The sequence below is a fragment of the Melanerpes formicivorus genome, unplaced genomic scaffold, assembly GCF_026170545.1.
Source record: "Melanerpes formicivorus ecotype bairdi unplaced genomic scaffold, bMelFor1.0.p_v2 SCAF_16, whole genome shotgun sequence".
Taxonomy (NCBI): domain Eukaryota; kingdom Metazoa; phylum Chordata; class Aves; order Piciformes; family Picidae; genus Melanerpes; species Melanerpes formicivorus.
In genome coordinates, this window is record NW_027142368.1 from 12,923,009 (window position 1) to 12,939,785 (window position 16,777).

The 16,777-nt window shown below is 54.3% G+C and overlaps 1 protein-coding gene across 1 annotated transcript in view; it reads right to left on the bottom strand.

The window, feature by feature from the left end:
• EPS8L2 (EPS8 signaling adaptor L2) overlaps window positions 1-16,777 on the bottom strand; it is a 69,605-nt gene that overhangs the window by 40,284 nt on the left and 12,544 nt on the right. The window contains exons 2-3 of the mRNA XM_068148270.1: window positions 6,897-6,961; window positions 6,009-6,064 (exon numbers count right to left, since the gene is read on the bottom strand). Coding sequence (XP_068004371.1) covers window positions 6,009-6,064; window positions 6,897-6,940 — 100 coding nt within the window. The 5' untranslated portion in view covers window positions 6,941-6,961. The remainder of the gene's footprint in view (window positions 1-6,008; window positions 6,065-6,896; window positions 6,962-16,777) is intronic.

Below are 16,777 nucleotides of genomic sequence, written 5' to 3' on the forward strand. Positions count from 1 at the left end.
GGCAGGCTGGAGCCAGCTGCCTTGGTCTCACAGGTTTGGTGAGATAAGCACTGCTCTCCTGCCCAGGTTGTCATCTCACAGCTCTGGGATGTTTATCCTTGGGTGTCACCAGAGACAGGGTACTTGGCACTGGTGAGGTCACACCTGGAATCCTGGGCTCAGTTTTGGGCCCCTTCCTCCAAGCAGGACATTGAGGGGTTGGAACAGGTCCAGAGCAGGGCAACCAAGCTGGGGAAGGGTCTGGAGAACAGGGCTGGGGAGGAGCAGCTGAGGGAGCTGCAGTTGTTGAGCCTGGAGAAAAAGAGGCTGAGGGGAGAGCTCATTGCTCTCTGCAACTCCCTGAAAGGAGGCTGCAGCCAGGTGGGGGCTGGTCTCTTCTCCCTAGTATCAGGTGATAGAACAAGAGGAAATGATCTCAAATTGTGCCAGGGGAGGTTTAGGTTGGACATTAGGAACAATCTCTTTGCTGCAAGAGTGGTCAGGGGTTGGCACAGGCTGCCCAGGGAGGTGGTGGAGTCCCCATCCCTGCAGGTGTTCAAGGAATGTGTGGCCATGGCACCTGGGGACATGGTTTAGTGGCCTTGGTGGTGCTGGGTTGAAGTTGGACCTAAACACTTCTGATTCTATCAGGCACCCCCTGTGGGAAGCACTCAGCAGAAATGCTTCCTTCCAGCCCTTCCCTTGACTTCTGCTGGAGCCACACTGGCTTTGCCCCCACCCCCAGTCTTTCACCTGGGCTCAGAGCAGACACCAGTAAGAGGAGAAGCAGCTTGATTTATTTATGGTCTGCATTAACATTAATCCAGCTGGGGCTGTGTGGTGGCTAAGGTGGCAACTTGATAGGTGCCAGCCATGGCCCTGCTGCCAGCCAAGCTGGGGCTGGCTCCCTCCAGGCAGCCACAAACCCTTCCAGAGCCTGGAGTAGAGCAGATGTGATGGGGAAAGGAGGGGGAAAGGATGAGTATCTGTGGCTGTGACAACCAGGAAACTCCTCTGGGGACAGCTGGGCACCTAGAAGGTGTTTCCAGCTCTGATCACCTCTGGTGGGGGTAGAGCCAGGGTGAGACATCTCAGAGCTTTGAGGCAATTTCTGTGCATAATTCCCTGGTGCCTTTGGCTGTCTCTCTGCATCTGTTTGTGCTCAGCACAGGGAAGGAGAGGTGGTGGTGTGCAGTGTGCTGTGTGCTTGGGGATCAAGGCAATTACAGGAGGCCAAGGCTGACACCAGGGCAGTCACCTTCCCCTCTGCCACCATAGAATCACAGAATACACAATTAACCAGGTTGGAAAAGACCTTTGAGATCATTGAGGCCAACCCATCACCCAACACCAACTAATCAACTCAACCATGGCACCAAGTGCCTCATCCAGGCTCTTCCTAAACACCTCCAGGGATGGGGACTCCACCACCTCCCTGGGCAGCACATCCCAATGGTCAATCTCTCTTTCTTTGAAGAACTTCCTCACCTCCAGCCTAAACCTCCCCTGGCACAGCTTGAGACTGTGTCCTCTTGTTCTGGTGCTGGTTGCCTGAGAGAAGAGACCAACCCCCACCTAGCTACAACCTCCCTTCAGGTAGTTGTAGACAGCAACAAAGTTCTTTGGGTTGAAAAAGACCTCTAAGATCACTGAGTCCAGCCATCAACCCAACACCACCATGGCCATCAAACCATGTCCCCAAGTGCCATGGCCACACATTTCTTGAACATCTCCACTGATGGTGCCTCCACCACCTCCCCTGGCAGCCTGTCCCACTGCCTGGCCAGCCACCAGCCTGTATCCTCTCTCATCCTATGTGGCTCTGTTATTGTCACCCTGTCCTTCAAGGCCTCAGAGCAGATTCCCCACCAGTATAACTCTTTGTCATCCAGCTGGCTTCCTGTGCACAGCTGCTGCTCTGCCCCAGCCTCACCACTATGCTTTTAAGTATCACTCTTTGGGGTCTCACCTGAGGTGGCTTTAATAGAGCAAGGAAGTCCCTGTTGAGATGGGGACATCTCAGACAGCATCGTGGCCCTGAAGTTGGCATTCCTGTCCTGTTAGGCCAGCAATGGCAGACTCACCAAATCCAGCATGATAAGGCTTGGAAGGGAGCTCTGGAGCTCAGCCAGTCCAAGCCCCACTGCTAAAGCAGGGCACCCACAGCACCCTGCCCAGCAGCACAGTGCCCAGGGGGGGTTGCAAGCTCTCCACACAAGGACACTCCACAACCTCTCTGGGCAGCCTGCTCCAGGCCTCCAGCACCCTCACCCCAAACAACTTTCTCCTCAGCTTCAGAGGCAACCTCCTGCCTGCCACTTTGTGCCCTCTGCCCCTTGGCCTGGCCCTGGGCACCACTCAGCAGAGGCTGGCCCCAGCCTCTTGCCCCCCACAGCTCCTTTAGCTCTTGCTGAGCATTGCTCAGCTGCCCTCTGGGGCTGCTCTTCTGCAGGCTCCACAGCCCCAGGGCTCTCAGCCTTTGCTCCTCACAGAGCTGCTCCAGGCCCCTCAGCATCTCCAGAGCCTGCCCTGGACTCCCTCCAGCAGTTCCCAGGCTCTCTTGAACTGGGGAACCCAAAACTGGACCCAGGACTCCAGGTGTGGCCTGACTGGAGCAGAGTAGAAGAGGAAGAGCACCAGCCTGAGTATGCAGGAGGAAAATGGAAGTATGCAAAGTCTTGTGAGTGCTGAAGGTCCCTTAGCAGCAAGGCAATCACACAGTCAGGAGCAGCTCAGCTTGATGTCAATTGTTTCATTATGAAACATTCCCAGGGGAGTTTCAGTTCTTGCCTGCCCTCCACCCCTCGAAGTGCCAGCTCACAGCAGAAGTCTCTGCTGGGCAAGGGGGGATCTGACCATAAAGGGGACCCAGACATTTTCCTGTTGGTTTCATACATGCAGAGTGCCCTTTGGTAAAGGCACAGGGAGTGACTGTGATGGGCCTCAAGTTCTGCTTAGGAAAATCCCAGTGGATGTGCTGGTTCAGCACTGCACTGAGGCAGCCAACAGCTGCTGCTGTGGGTAGCAGAGGACTACAGACCTCAGCCTGCCCTCAGCCACAGCAGAGAAACAGCCAGCAGCTTGATTTACTTCTGTGGAGGATTTGGTTCATGGACTTAAAGTCCTCATTGAAGGGTTGCTGGAATTTGGTCAGCAAGGTCCCATCCCTGTTGAGATTTGCTTTTGGGGTGTGCCCAGGCAGGAAAAATGTAAAAGATTTCAACTTGGTGTTGAAAATGAGATGTTGGAGAAACAGTGTTTGGTTTAAAGGTAGTTTGTCAGCCTTTCCCTCTGCCAGCTTTTGGCATGGAGGCATCATGGGGTGGTTCCTTACCATCACAGGATCTCAGGATGGAAGGGACCTCCAGAGATCATCAAGTCCAACCCCCCTGCCAGGGCAGGAGCATAGAACCCAGCACAGGGCACACAGGAACACATCCAGATGGGGCTTGGAAGGCTCCAGAGCAGGAGACTCCACAACCTCTCTGGGCAGCCTGCTCCAGTGCTCTGGGGCCGTCACAGTGAAGAAGTTTCCCCTCACATTGAGGTGGAACCTCCTGTGCTGGAGTTTATATCCATTGCCCCTTGTCCTATCCCAGGGTGCAGCTGAGCAGAGCCTGTCCCCTCCCTCCTGACCCCCAGCCCTCAGCTATTTATGGACATTTATTAAATCCCCTCTCAGTCTTCTCCAGTCCAAACAGCCCCAGGGCTCTCAGCCTCTCCTCATCAGGCAGTGCTGCAGTCCCTTCCTCATCCTTGTAGCCCTCTGCTGGACTCTCTCAAGTAGATCCCTGTCCCTCCTGAACTGGGGAGCCCCAAACTGGATGCAGTATTCCAGGTGAGGTCTCACTAGGGCAGAGCAGAGGGGAGAAGAACCTCCCTCAGCCTGATGGACACACTCCTAATGCATCCCAGGATCCCATTGGCCTTCCTGGCCAGGAGGGCACATTGCTGCCCCATGCAGAGCTTGCCATGCTGAGGCACCAAGTCAGCCTTGTCCTCACAGTTAGATCCCATCCCAAAACTCTGTCAGTTCAGAGCCCTGAGTTGCAGCAGCCTTGGTGGTGTGATTCTGATGCTGCTAGGGGATGGAACCAACACAGCTGTCAGCTGTGGGCTTCATTCTCCCACCCCCCACCTCTGGTGAGATCTGCTGGAGCTTTCAGTGCCCAGCAAGAGCAATGATGCCATCAGAGGTGGGAGGAGCACCTCTGAGCGTGCAGTTTCCAGCCCTCATCCTCTTGCTTCTTTCTAGGGTTATCATGGAATTGTTTTGCTTGGAAAAGACCTTAAGCTCATTGAGTCCAACAACAACAGCCCAGCTTCCCAGGCTGCTTTGTGAATGGGCTGCCCAGGGAGGTAGTGGAGTCCCCACCCCTGGAGGTGTTCAACAAATGTGTGGCTATGGCACCTGGGGACATGGTTTGATGGCCATGGTGGGGTTGGGCTGAAGGTTGAACTCCATGAGCTTAGAGGTCTTTTCCAACCCAAACAATCCTATGATTCTATAAAATGAGTACCAGCCCCAAGTCAAACAGCTTGTGGTCCTATAAACACTGATCATCATGTGGCTTTTCATCTCTAGACAAAGTGGCTGTCAAGGTTCAGAGCCCCACTTGGCACTTGCCCAGCATGCAGCATCCAAACCACAGGTAGTCCTGGCTGGTAACACCAATTTCTGTTCTCACTTTGTTCCCATGGTTGACTTCCTCAGCAAAGTTAATAATGACTTTAACTCCTCATCCACCAAGTGCAGCTCCCACCACTTCTCTCCTGGCATGACAGGTCACTTTTCATCCACCAAGTGCAGCTCCCACCACTTCTCTCCAGGCAAGACAGGTCACTTGTGGGACATAGCTCCAAGCCACACTGAGAAACCTCTGCCCAAAACCTTTCAGCAACCAAAATCACTTCCCAAGGACAAATAAACCTTCCCCACCTTGTAGCTGTGAAAGGAGAGTTGTGATGGAGCACAGGTTCCCCAGCACTCACAGCTTGGTTGTACCCAATGAAAGCACCAACCAGGCCAATCAACAGCTCTCAGGTTGGAGACTTGGCAGGGTCAGACCCCCCCCAAGCTGCTAGTGTTCCACCAGACAACCCCCACCTGCTGGTCATAGAATGCATCAGGTTGGAAGGGACCCTCGAGGTCATCTTCTGCAGCCCCCCAGCAGTTAGCAGGGACACCTCCAACTCCAGCAGGATCTCCACTGAGGTTGGTGACTTCTCACATGACTCTGTGCCCACCCCAGAGGCCAAGCCTTCAGCTGGGATATGTTCAGAGTGCTGCTGAGATCAGGAGTGAGTGGTGTTGACACCTTTGTGTTCTCTTCACCCAGCAGTTTGTAGAAGCCCCATCCCTGGAGAGTGGAAGCCTCATCCCTGGAGGGTGGAAGCCTCATCCCTGGAGGTGTTTGCAGCCAGGCTGGATGTGGCTGTGAGCAACCTGCTGTAGTGTGAGGTGTCCCTGCCCATGGCAGGGGGGTTGGAACTGGCTGTGCCTTGAGGTCCCTTCCAGCCCTACCAAATCTGTGATTCACTGGCTCCTCTGGAGCTGGGGTGCTTCATAAGCAGCAGCTCAGGTTCTGCACAAGCACACATCCTACCAACTCCCTCTGCTTCCAGCCAGCCAAAGAGCAGTGGAGCTGCCAGGGTTCACTGGGTAGTTAGAAGGAGATAATCATTAACCTGCTGAGGACAGTCCTGCTTTTGTTAGGTCCTTTATCAGGTTATCTTGCCAACATAACTGGAGAGGACCTGGGGGCTGGTGGAGCTGAGGGGAAGCAGTGTTCTGCTCAGCTTGTGCTGGCCTCACAGCTGGCCCCACAGCTGGCCCCAGCCCTGGGAGGAGGTGGCACTGAGGTAAGGTGTGTTCCTGCTGACATGTCAGGCCAGCCTGTTGTGTCTGGAGGTTTGGATTTATGTGGCTTTGGCTGGGTTCCAGCCTAAAACTGCCCAACAGCCATGTGCAGATCTCCAGAGATGCCTTTGCTTAGGAAACCTCAGATGTGTTAGTGGGCAGGACTCACCATACAGGTCCTTTGCACTCAGCTTGGAAGCTCCATCAGCTCTGCCCATGCTGCCACTGTGAAAGAAAGATGGGACAATGAAACCATTAGCTCCAGGGGCTTTGTATCATAGAATCATGCAATGGTTTGGGTTGGAAGGTCCTTTAAAGCTCATCTAGATCAACCCCCTTGCTATGAGCAGGGACATCTGCAGCCAGAGCAGGTCCCTCAGAGCCCTTGGAGGCAGGAGCTCAGATGGAGAACATGCCCCAAGGCTCTAACTGTGTGTGAACACTTTTGGGGTGTTGGGTCTCTAAGCATGGGTTGCATCTCCTGCAGGGCCACCCCTCATGCCTGGGCTGTATGTAGGACAGCACAGCCAGGAGATAACTGTTTTCTCCAGCTCAGGGCTGGCAAAGGAGGATCAAAGCAGGACCTCAGGATTTCAGGTGCTGTGGTTAGGTTGTCCTGCATGGTGCAGTGAGCCAATGGGTGGCCAGTGGCTGCTTTCTGCTCTGTTACCATGTCCTCTGAGGGCAGGCAGTGGTTCATGGTGTTCCTACAGAGCTCTCCAGAGCCCAGGAGTGCGCAGGAAGGAGGGAGATAGCTGGTGACTCTGGCTCCACCAAGAAGCTGCCACGAGCTGCTGTAGCTGTCAAGCCATGGAGGAGAGGCTCCTGGTGTCTCTCTACTCTCTGTACCTAATGTGACATTACCAAGCCACAGCCCACAGAGCATGTGAGGAGTGAGGCAGTGACACTGACTATGGCTACAGCTTCTGAGGTGCCCAAGAAGAGTGAATCAAACACCAGGGACTTGGAGGGCTAGTGGAATGAGTAGGAGCATCCCCTTGGAAGGAGCAGAGGTGCCAGCCATGAAGTGGTGGAAGCCCACCATGGAGAGCCTTACTTTGATGAGCCAGGGCTGCTGCTGAGGGATCCCTTGAGACTCATCTCGCCTCCCAGGACAGGCACCTGCAGCAGAAGCAGAGCAGACAGGGTCAGTGATCTGCAAACACATTCTCAGATGGTTTCTCCACGTGGTGCTGCCCATCCCACTGCTGATTGGGGGTCAGCACCAGGGGCAGATGAGAGCAGGTGGGTGAGCTTGGTGGTCTTTTCTTGCCACCCTGAGCTCAGATACCTCTCATAGCTCTGACCTGGGCTGGGAGGGCACATCACTTCTTCAAAGCCTGTTTCCACCTCTTCCCCTTCACCTGTGCCTCCCAGGCACACCCTGACTTTGTGCTATTGCAGCACATCTTCTTCTTACACACCAGCCCTGGTGTGTTGTAGAGTCATGGAATCATACAATTGACTGGGTTGGAAGAGCCTTCTAAGATCATCCAGTCCAACCATGGCCACTAAGCCATGTCCCAGGTGCCATGGCCACAGGTATCTTGGACCCCTTCAGGGCCAGTGACTCCAGCACCTCCCTGGGCAGCCTGTTCCAGTGCCTGAGAACACTTTCTGGGAAGAAATTGTTCCTCATGTCCCACTTTAACCTCCCCTGGGACAACTTGAGGCCATTTCCTCTTGTTCTGTCACTTGGACTTTGGGAGAAGAGACCAACCCCCACCTGGCTCCAGCCTCCTTGCAGGGAGCTGCAGAGAGCCAGAAGCTCTCCCCTCAGCCTCCTCTGCTCCAGGCTCAACACCCCCAGCTCCCTCAGCTGCTCCTCCCCAGCCCTGCTCTCCAGACCCTTCCCCAGCTTGGTTGCCCTTCTCTGGACATGCTCCACCTCTCAATGTCCTCCTTTTTTGGAAGCTTCCAGCCTGCTTTATGTCACAGCTCTGAGCCACTGCTAGAAATGTCTTTGAAGAGCATTTTGGAGCTGGTGGCTTAGATTCTTCTTTTCCTGTCTCTCGTGGTCCATCCTGAAGTGCATGCACACACAGATACAAATTCATACTTGGGCTGGAATAGAGACTTGGTGTTCTGCCAGCCCTTTGGGTGTAATGAATCCATCCCCATGCCCAAGCCTGGCTACCTCTGAATTTTCCCTCTGTTAATCACTCTCTGCTGGTTTCCTTTTACCCTCCTCAAGCTCTTCCTATCTCCCAGATCTCTGGGTGCATTAGCATAAGAAACCTCCAGAAGGGAACATGCTCCCGTAAACCCAGCTCTGCTCTCTTTACACCACCCAATTGCTTTAGCCCCGTGGTTGGTGATCAGAGCTGGGAAGGTTTCTGCTTCTTAATGTAATTTTCCTGACTCCCTTTCACTTGTTGCCCCAGGGACATGTCCTGGATGGATTAAAATCCAGGTTACTCCAGCTGGTAACTTGGCCCATGGAGTCAGAGAATGGGTTGGGTTGGGAAGGGACCTTGAAGATCATCCAGTTCCAACCCCCCTGCCACAGACAGGGACACCTTCTACTAGACCAGGTTACTCAAGGCTCTTCTTCTTCTTTCTCCTTTCTTCTCTGGACTTCCAGGGAGTCCAGAGCTTGTTTTCAGCCCCCAGCCATCAAACAAGAGAAATGCCTCTAAGATCACCCCAAATTCTGTGCCTCCTTCATAAGCTTTGTCCAAAAGACATGCTGTCTGCTGGAGCAGGTCCAGAGAAGAGCACCTAAGCTGGTGAAGGGCCTTGAACAGAAGCTTTATGAGGAGTGGCTGAGGGAACTGGGGTTGTTTAGTCTTCAGAGGGGGAGGCTGAGCAGAGACCTCATCACCCTCTACAACCCCCTGAACGGAGGCTGGAGCCAGGTGGGGTTCAGTCTCTTCTCACAAGCAACAAGAGACAGGACAAGAGGAAACAGCCTCAAGTTGCCCCAGGGGAGGTTTAAGTTGGATGTTAGGGAAGGTTTCTTCACAGAAAGGGTTCTCAGGCACTGGAACAGGCTGGCCAGGGAGGTGTTTAAAAGCTGCATGGATGTGGTGCTGAGGGATGTGGTTTTGTGGTGATGGCTTAGCAGCAGCGGTGGGACTGTGAGCTCCAGCAGAGCAGTTGGGCTTGTTGATCTCAAAGGGCTCCTCCAATCTCAACAGTGCTATGACTCCATGACATAGTCTGGGGGTCTGCTTCTGCTTTTAGAGGAACTGATTTGATCAAACCCTACGTGGCTGCCAGAGGAGCAGAACCCAAAGGCAGAGGTTGCTGCTCAACTTGCTGGGGGAAGCAGGACCAGCCACCAAATGAGCCTCAGTGCTGGCTGCAACTCCCTGAAAGGAGGCTGGAGTGAGGTCTCTTCTCCTTAGTTTCAGAACAAGAGGAAATGGCCTGAAATTGTGCCAGGGCAGGTTTAGGTTGGACATGAGGAAAAGAATTCTCTCCTGCAAGAGTGGTCAGGCCTGAAATTGTGCCAGGGAGGTTTAGGTTGGATATGAGGAATAGAATTCTCTCCTGCAAGAGTGGTCAGGCCTAAAATTGTGCCAGGGCAGGTTTAGGTTGGACATGAGGAACAATTTCTGTGCTGCAAGAGTGGTCAGGCATTGGAACAGGCTGCCCAGGGAGGTGGTGGAGTCCCCATCCCTGGAGGTGTTCAAGAAATGTGTGGCCATGGCACTCTGGGACATGGTTCAGTGGCCAGGGTTTAGTGGCCATGGTGGTATTGGGTTGATGGTTGGACCGGATGATCTTAGAGGTCTTTTCCAACCCAACCAATTTGATGAGTCTGTCTCATGTGCTGAAACAGAGGGCTTCAGGGGGGGGCCAGCAGACATCAGTGCTGGGGCCAGCAGACATCAGTGCTGGGGCCAGGGATGTGGCTGAAGCTGTATTGTTCTGGAAAGCAAAGGAAATCTTACTCCCTGACATTCCGGACGGTCTTATCCTTGGAGGTCAAATCTCCTCCCAGAGACACACGGAGTCATGACAGCAGCCTGGCACTGTCTCTGTCCTGCATTTCTGCCCTTTGAGCACAAATGGAAGCGGGCCATGCATTGTTTTGACTTTGTTGGAGTCTCTTTGAAGAGGGAGCTGCCTTGTTGCAAGGGTGGAGAAGCTCAAAGGGAGGGAGTAGATTAATAACACTCTGTGCTCTGTGAGCTGCTCACTGCCATTGTCCTGCTTCAGTTTTTATTGGGAATCACAGAACCACTCAACTGTTGAGGTTGGGAGAGACCTTGGAGATCAAGCCCAGCCCCTCTCCTGGAGCTCACAATCCCACCACTGCTGCTCAGCCACTGCCACTAAACCCCATCCCTCAGCACTACCTCCATGCAGCTTTTAAACACCTCTAGGGGTGGTGACTCCACCACCTCTGGCCAGCCTCTTCCAGTGCCTGAGAATCCTTTCTGGATGCTTCTCCCTGCCCTGCTGCCTCATACATTTTTGGTTCTTATAGCAAATAGAAAGAGACTAGGGGAAAGTCTGTGTTTTGGGAAAGATTGGGCAGTGTGAGAACCATCAAATCCTAGAATGCTGTGGGTTGGAAGGTCCAGCCCCCAGAATATGGAACACTGGTGTCTGTCATTACCATCACTGTTAATAACAACAGCATCTGTTGCACCAGTGTGCCTCAAGCTGCACCAGGGGACATTTAAGTTGGACACAAGGCCCAATTTATTCCCCAAAAGGGTTGTCAAGGCCTGCCCCAGGCTGTCCAGGGCAGTGGTGGAGTCCCCATCCCTGGAAGGGTTTCAAAGCCATAGAGATGTGGTGCTGGGGGACATGGTTTAGCGGTGACCTGGCAGTGATGGTTAACAGCTGGACTTGATGACCTTAAAGGTCTCCTCCAACCAAAATCATTCTGAGATCTGGTGTCTGGGAGCATTTTTCATCATGGGTCTAAGAGTACCTTTAAGACTCATTAAGTTGAGCAAGCTGGAGAAGGTGTGGTGGTCTCAGAGGCTGTGAGGATATCTGACCTTATTGTGGCCTTCCAACATCTTAAGGGGGCCTACAAGAAAGCTGGGGAGGGACTTTTGAGGGTGTCAGGGAGGGATAGCACTGGGGGGATGGAGCAAAACTAGAAATGGGGAGATTCAGATTGGATGTTAGGAAGAAGTTGTTCCCCATGAGGGTGGTGAGAGACTGGCACAGGTTGCCCAGGGAGGTGGTGGAAGCCTCATCCCTGGAGGTTTTTAAAGCCAGGCTGGAGGTGGCTCTGGGGACCCTGAGGAACATTTACTGGAGTCATTCCAAACCCACCTGGATGCCATCCTGTGCCCCCTGCTCTGGGTGAACCTGCTGTGGCAGGGGGGGTTGGACAATCTCCAGAGGTGCCTTCCCACCCCTATCATTCTGTGTGATGCCAGGATGCAAAGGGGTTCCCCTTGTGCCCCAGCAAGTCACCCCACAGCTGGGAGTGGCTTCATTCAGCAGCACACCTGAGTGCTTGAGGATATTGGTGAGGGAAGTCTCTGCACCACACAGATGATGGGGCTCGGGCACTGGTGAGATGGACATGATGGAAACACTGCCTGAGGGTCCTGCCTGGGGTGGGAGGGGGCAGGTATGGCTTGGGTGCTGCTGTCTCTGCTTGTTGCCCGTGCCAACGGCTTGGGTCAGGCAGAGCTGCCTGATTAGCAAAAGCCTCAGCAGGTAACATAAAGCCTCAGTGAGAAACATTAGCTGGAGACCACATGATGTTATCTTTTCAACTTCCCAGGACAACAAAGCAGAGTCTGTTAGGGCTCCTGGGTGTTCTCACCAGGGAATGTCATGCTGGAGAAAGCTGTTTGACAGACTGGGCCACAAAGCTCAGCCTGCTTGTGCTCACAAGAGCAAAGGGAGCACAGGCAGCCTGATATGTGTCCTGCACTGCCCACCTCTAAACAGCCCCTGGGAGCATCCTGCCCAACTCCCAGCATCTGCTCTGCCTGCTGTGGTTGTGTTGAAGGACCTGGCAGACAAGTGAGGCTGCAACCTCAGTCCACCAACAAAACAGTCCTCAGGTGCTGGTGTGGCACAGGGAGCTGTGTGCTGAGCACTCCTCAGGTGCCACCAAGAGATCTAAACTCACAAGAGCTGGTTTAGGTCATCAGAGAATGGGTTGGGTTGGAAGGGACCTTAAAGATCATCTAGTTCCAACCCCCCTGCTATGGGTAGGGACACCTCCCACTAGGTCAGGTTGCTCAAGGCCTTGTCCAGCCTGACCTTGAACTCTTCCAGGGAAGGAGACATCCACAACTCACAAGGCCTCTAAATGCTTGTGAGGTGGGAGCCTATCACAGATCTGAGAACTTAACCTGGGTCTCCTGTGCCCTGGTCCAGCCTCCTAGTGATGAAACCCTCCTTCTCCTGCTTTTAGCTGCTTTTGTGAACCTGCCTGTCACACCTCACCAACAGCAAGTCAGGTCTGCTTAGCAGAGCCTTCACCAAGAACAGGCATCAGACAGAAAATCGTCTTTGACAAGCATCAGGAGAAGCCCAAACCTGGATAAAAAAGAGCCTGGCAGCCAAACAAATGAGCTTCTCAGTGGTCTTGCTGCTGCTGCTTTGTAAAAGCAAGCAAGGATCTTGGCCCATCTTAGAACTCAAGTTTCCAAACCTTGCCTGGCCTTGCAGATCATGGTGGTTCCCTGGGACCACCTCAGAACTGCATGACTCAGTTTTAACCTCTTGTTGGTGACTCCTGCTTTGAAGAGGAGCACATCCAGCTGGTATTGCTCGGTGTGCTGACCCTCTGAGTCCCCATTCTTAGCCCATTCTTTACAGTGCCCCCAGGTTTAGAAAGCACTGAGCCCTCTTGTCCTTTCCTTCCACCCATGGCACCTTTCCAAGTGCTCTTTGCAGTGCCGGAGCCGCTCGAGTTCACGGGGCGCTTTGGGAAGACTCTCTGGAAGAGGTGAACGTGACTGCCTGTGTAGTTTCAGGGTGTGCATGGCATGTTCCATGGCACAGCAGAGTCCCAGGCAGCAGGTCCAACCTCGGAGGTGCCCAGAAGAAACACTCCCTGCTCTGCACGTGGGATTCTTCACATTGTGGAGATTCTCCAGCAGATAAGCACCTGGATAAATATAACCCAGCCCGACAGGTCTGAGCAGAGAGGAACCAAATGCACCTCAGCCTCCACAGGACAAGCAGCAGCTCTTCCACACCGAGGTAGCTCAGCCCCACAGCCGCCCCTCTGCCAGCTCTGGGGGACCTCAACTGCCGCGTCTGGAGCCGCCCCTGCTCCTAATGCCCTGTGTCCCGCAGAGCAGCAGGCTGAGGCTTGTGGCGGGGGCAGAGGAGCACACCCACGTCGTTGCCTGTGCCTTCCCCTCAGAAACAACTCATTTGTGCTTAAAAAGTATTTCCTGGGAAGATGTTTGGACAGACTTCCCAGCGCCATGAGGGGAACACCCACAGGCTCAGCCGCCGGCTGGGGCCGGCCGCAGTGCTCCCTGGGGCACCGCACAGCCCCGACGGCTATACACAGCCCCTACGGCTTCCACACAGCCCCGACGGCTCTACACAGCCCCGACGGCTCTACACAGCCCTGACGGCTTCCACACAGCCCCGACGGCTTCCACACAGCCCCGACGGCTTCCACACAGCCCCGACGGCTCTACACAGCCCCGACGGCTTCCACACAGCCCCGACGGCTCCCACACAGCCCCGACGGCTCCCACACAGCCCCGACGGCTTCCACTAAGCCCTGACGGCTTCCACACAGCCCCGATGGCTTACACACAGCCCTGATGGCTTACACACAGCCCCGACGGCTTCCACTAAGCCCTGACAGCTTCCACTAAGCCTTGATGGCTTCCACACAGCCCTGCAGGCAACTCATACAACCCCCAGGCTGAAAAAGACCTCAAGACCACCGAGTCCAGTCATAACCTGACATCCCCCTGGTTCACAGCTCTCAGACCGTGTCCCTAAGCTCCTCACCCAAACAGCTTTGAAACACCTCCAGGCATGGGGACTCCACTCCCTGCCTGGGCAGCCTGGACCAGTGCCTGACCACTCTCTCAGGAAAGAATTTTCTCCTCATTTCCAACCTTAAACCTCCCCTGGGGCAGCTTGAGTTTCCTCTTGTTCTGTCATTTGTCTCTTGGGAGAAGACACTGACCCCCACCTGGCTGCAGCCTCCTTGCAGGGAGCTGCAGAGAGCCAGAGGGTCTCCCCTCAGCCTCCTTTAGCCCAGGCTCAACACCCCCAGGTCCCTCAGCTGCCTCTCACCAGACCTGTTCTCCAGACCCTTCACCAGCTTCATTGCCCTTCTAATAACAGCTCTCAGCTCGGTGCCCTGGCAGGAGATAGGCTTAGCAGGCACACAACAAGCCCCAACCTGCTCTGTGCTTTTCCTCCACCCAGCTTCTGTGGGATTCCTCCAACAGAGAGGAAAAGTGTGAATTCAGGAGCTGTGACTCAGCACAGGGACATCTTTCAGAGGGGAAAGGGAGTCACCTCCCAGGGCTTTTTTTCTCCCCAAGCTCTTGGAGATTGTGGCTATTTGTGCATTTCCCTGGGCATTTACAGAGCAAGGTCCTGTCTGGTGCAGAAGGGGTTCTCCAACACTGGAACAGGCTGCCCAGGGAGGTGGTTGAATCTCCATCCCTGGAGGTGTTCCAAAGGCTGAGAGGCATGGTGCTGAGGGGCATGGTGAGGCTGTGGAGAGGATGGGGCTGTGGGGGAGGAAGGAGTTGTGGAGGAGGAAGGAGCTGTGGGAAGCTGGTGCTGGCTGTGGGACTGTCTAGGGCTCCAGGCTCATGTGCTGGTGCTGGCAGGACTCATACCCAAAAAGTTTGCTGAAGAAATGTGCTGGTAGGTGTCATGCTGAAGGTTCCTCTGCTCTGCATCCTTATTCAGTCCCCACCTCAGCCCTGATCCCTTTGTCCTAGCCTGGTGCTGGGCTCTGGATGACCAGCAGCAAGGGGCTGGCAGCTGTGATTCTTAGAAGAAGGGGAAGGATCCAACACTGTGGCTCTGCTGCTGAAAGGGATCCTTAGTATTTTCTCTGTGTAGAAATCAGGACTAGATCATCAGGCCAGGAAAAACAGGGAATGACTCTGCATGGCTGTGTCATGTTCCAGAGCAGGATGGGTAACAGCCCGAGGCACTGTCCTGTCCTGCCTTCTGAAGGAGGACATGGACTTGGTTCAGGCAGGACCCTAAAGCTCTGGGTGTAGCTGGCAGTGTGCTCCTGGCTCTGAGCTGCTGACTCCCAGAGCTGCTGGTCCTCATGTGCCCTTCACTGTGTGTCTCTCATTTCTCTTATGGCTTTTCCAGGCACTGAGCTGAAGGCTGGCACCGGGGAGGCAGGATGGGGATGGAGAAGCTGTAAAGGCTCCTGCTGTTGTCTTCACACAGGGATGTTAAGCCTCAGCAAAGTTCACCTTTGTGGACTTAAGAACAAAAAGCTGATTTGCTCAGGGCTGCCAGGCCTGTGCTGGGTGGGTGCTGAGGTGTTTATGCCAAGTAGCTCACAGCAAAGCAGGAGCAGAAGCTCCCTCAGTGTGAGGGTGCTGGAGCTCTGCAGCAGGCTGCCCAGAGAGATTGTGGAGTCTGCTGCTCTGGAGACCTTCCAGTCCCCCCTGGGCATTGTGCTGCTGGGCAAGCTGCTGTGGGTACCCTGCTTTAGCAGGGGGCTTGGACTGGATGATCTCCAGAGGTCCCTCCCAACCCTGCCATGCTGGGATTCAGGGATTCAGTGCAAACTGCTTCTTCAGAAGCTTTAAATCACCTGGTCCAACCACCACCTGCCACATCTACCCTGACAACACACTAACAGTCCCTGGTGGGCCTTGGTAGTCCCTACTGGGGATCAGTTGGGTTTTGCCAGCTCTGGCCATGCAGGTAGGTGAGAGATTGGCCTTTGCTATCTCCACTTCTTCGAGCTAATCACTCAAGTGCAATAATTGTTTATTACATGGCTGCTTTCATCTGCAAGTCCTCTGTGACCCCAGCTGCCATCAGCACTCTGCAATCCCCACCAGCTAACCTCAGCATTCTTGCTTTGGTCCTGCTTTCACAGCAGACTGAAAAGCCCAGCAGGCACATTTGGCAGGCTGATTAATTTTCCACGTTACCTCCTGGCAAAGACCTTTAGCCCCAGGAGAACCATGATCCTTAAATCTGAGCATCACCTGCCTGGCTAGTGCCAGCCCAAACAGGGCTGAAATGCTTCAAGGAAGGGCCTTGAACACAAGTCCTGTGAGAGAGGGGCTGAGGGAACTGGGGTTGTTTAGTCTTCAGAAGTGGGGGGCTGAGGAGGGAAGACCTCATTGCCCTCTACAAGGAGCTGAAAGGAGGTTAGAGCCAAGTGGGGGCTGGTGTCTTGCATGCAGCAAGTGACAGGACAAGAGGAGATGGCTTCAAGTTGTGCCAAGGGAGGTTCAGGTTGGACATTAAGACAACATTCTTTCCAGAGGGGTTCTCAGGCACTTGAACAGGCTGGCCAGGGAGGTGGTGGAGTCCTCATCTCTGGAGCTGTTTAAAAGCCACATGGATGTGATGCTGAGGGACATGGTTTAGTGGTAGTGGCTGACAAGCAGGGGTGGGACTGTGGGCTCCTGGGGAGTGGTTGGACTAGGTGATCTCAAAGGTCCCTTCCAAGCTCAACAGTTCTGTGATCCTATGATACTGTGAAAGGCCACAGAGTCAGAGAGTGTTAGGGGTTGGAAGGGACCTCCAGAGATCATTAAGGCCAACCCCCCTGCCCAAACAGGATCACCTAGGACAGGTCACACAGGAACAGGTCCAGCTGGGTCTTGAAAGACTCCAGAGAAGGAGACTCCACAGCCTCTCTGGGCAGCTCCAGGGCTCCATCAGCCTCACAGTGGAAGGGGGTGGGGTGGTACAGCTGCTCCCTCCCCAGCCCTCCCTGGGGGCTGAAGGAGTCTTGTTTGTCAATCGACTCTTCCCTTGTTGTCTGGTTCATGAGCAAGGCAGAGGTGTGGAGATCAATGGGAA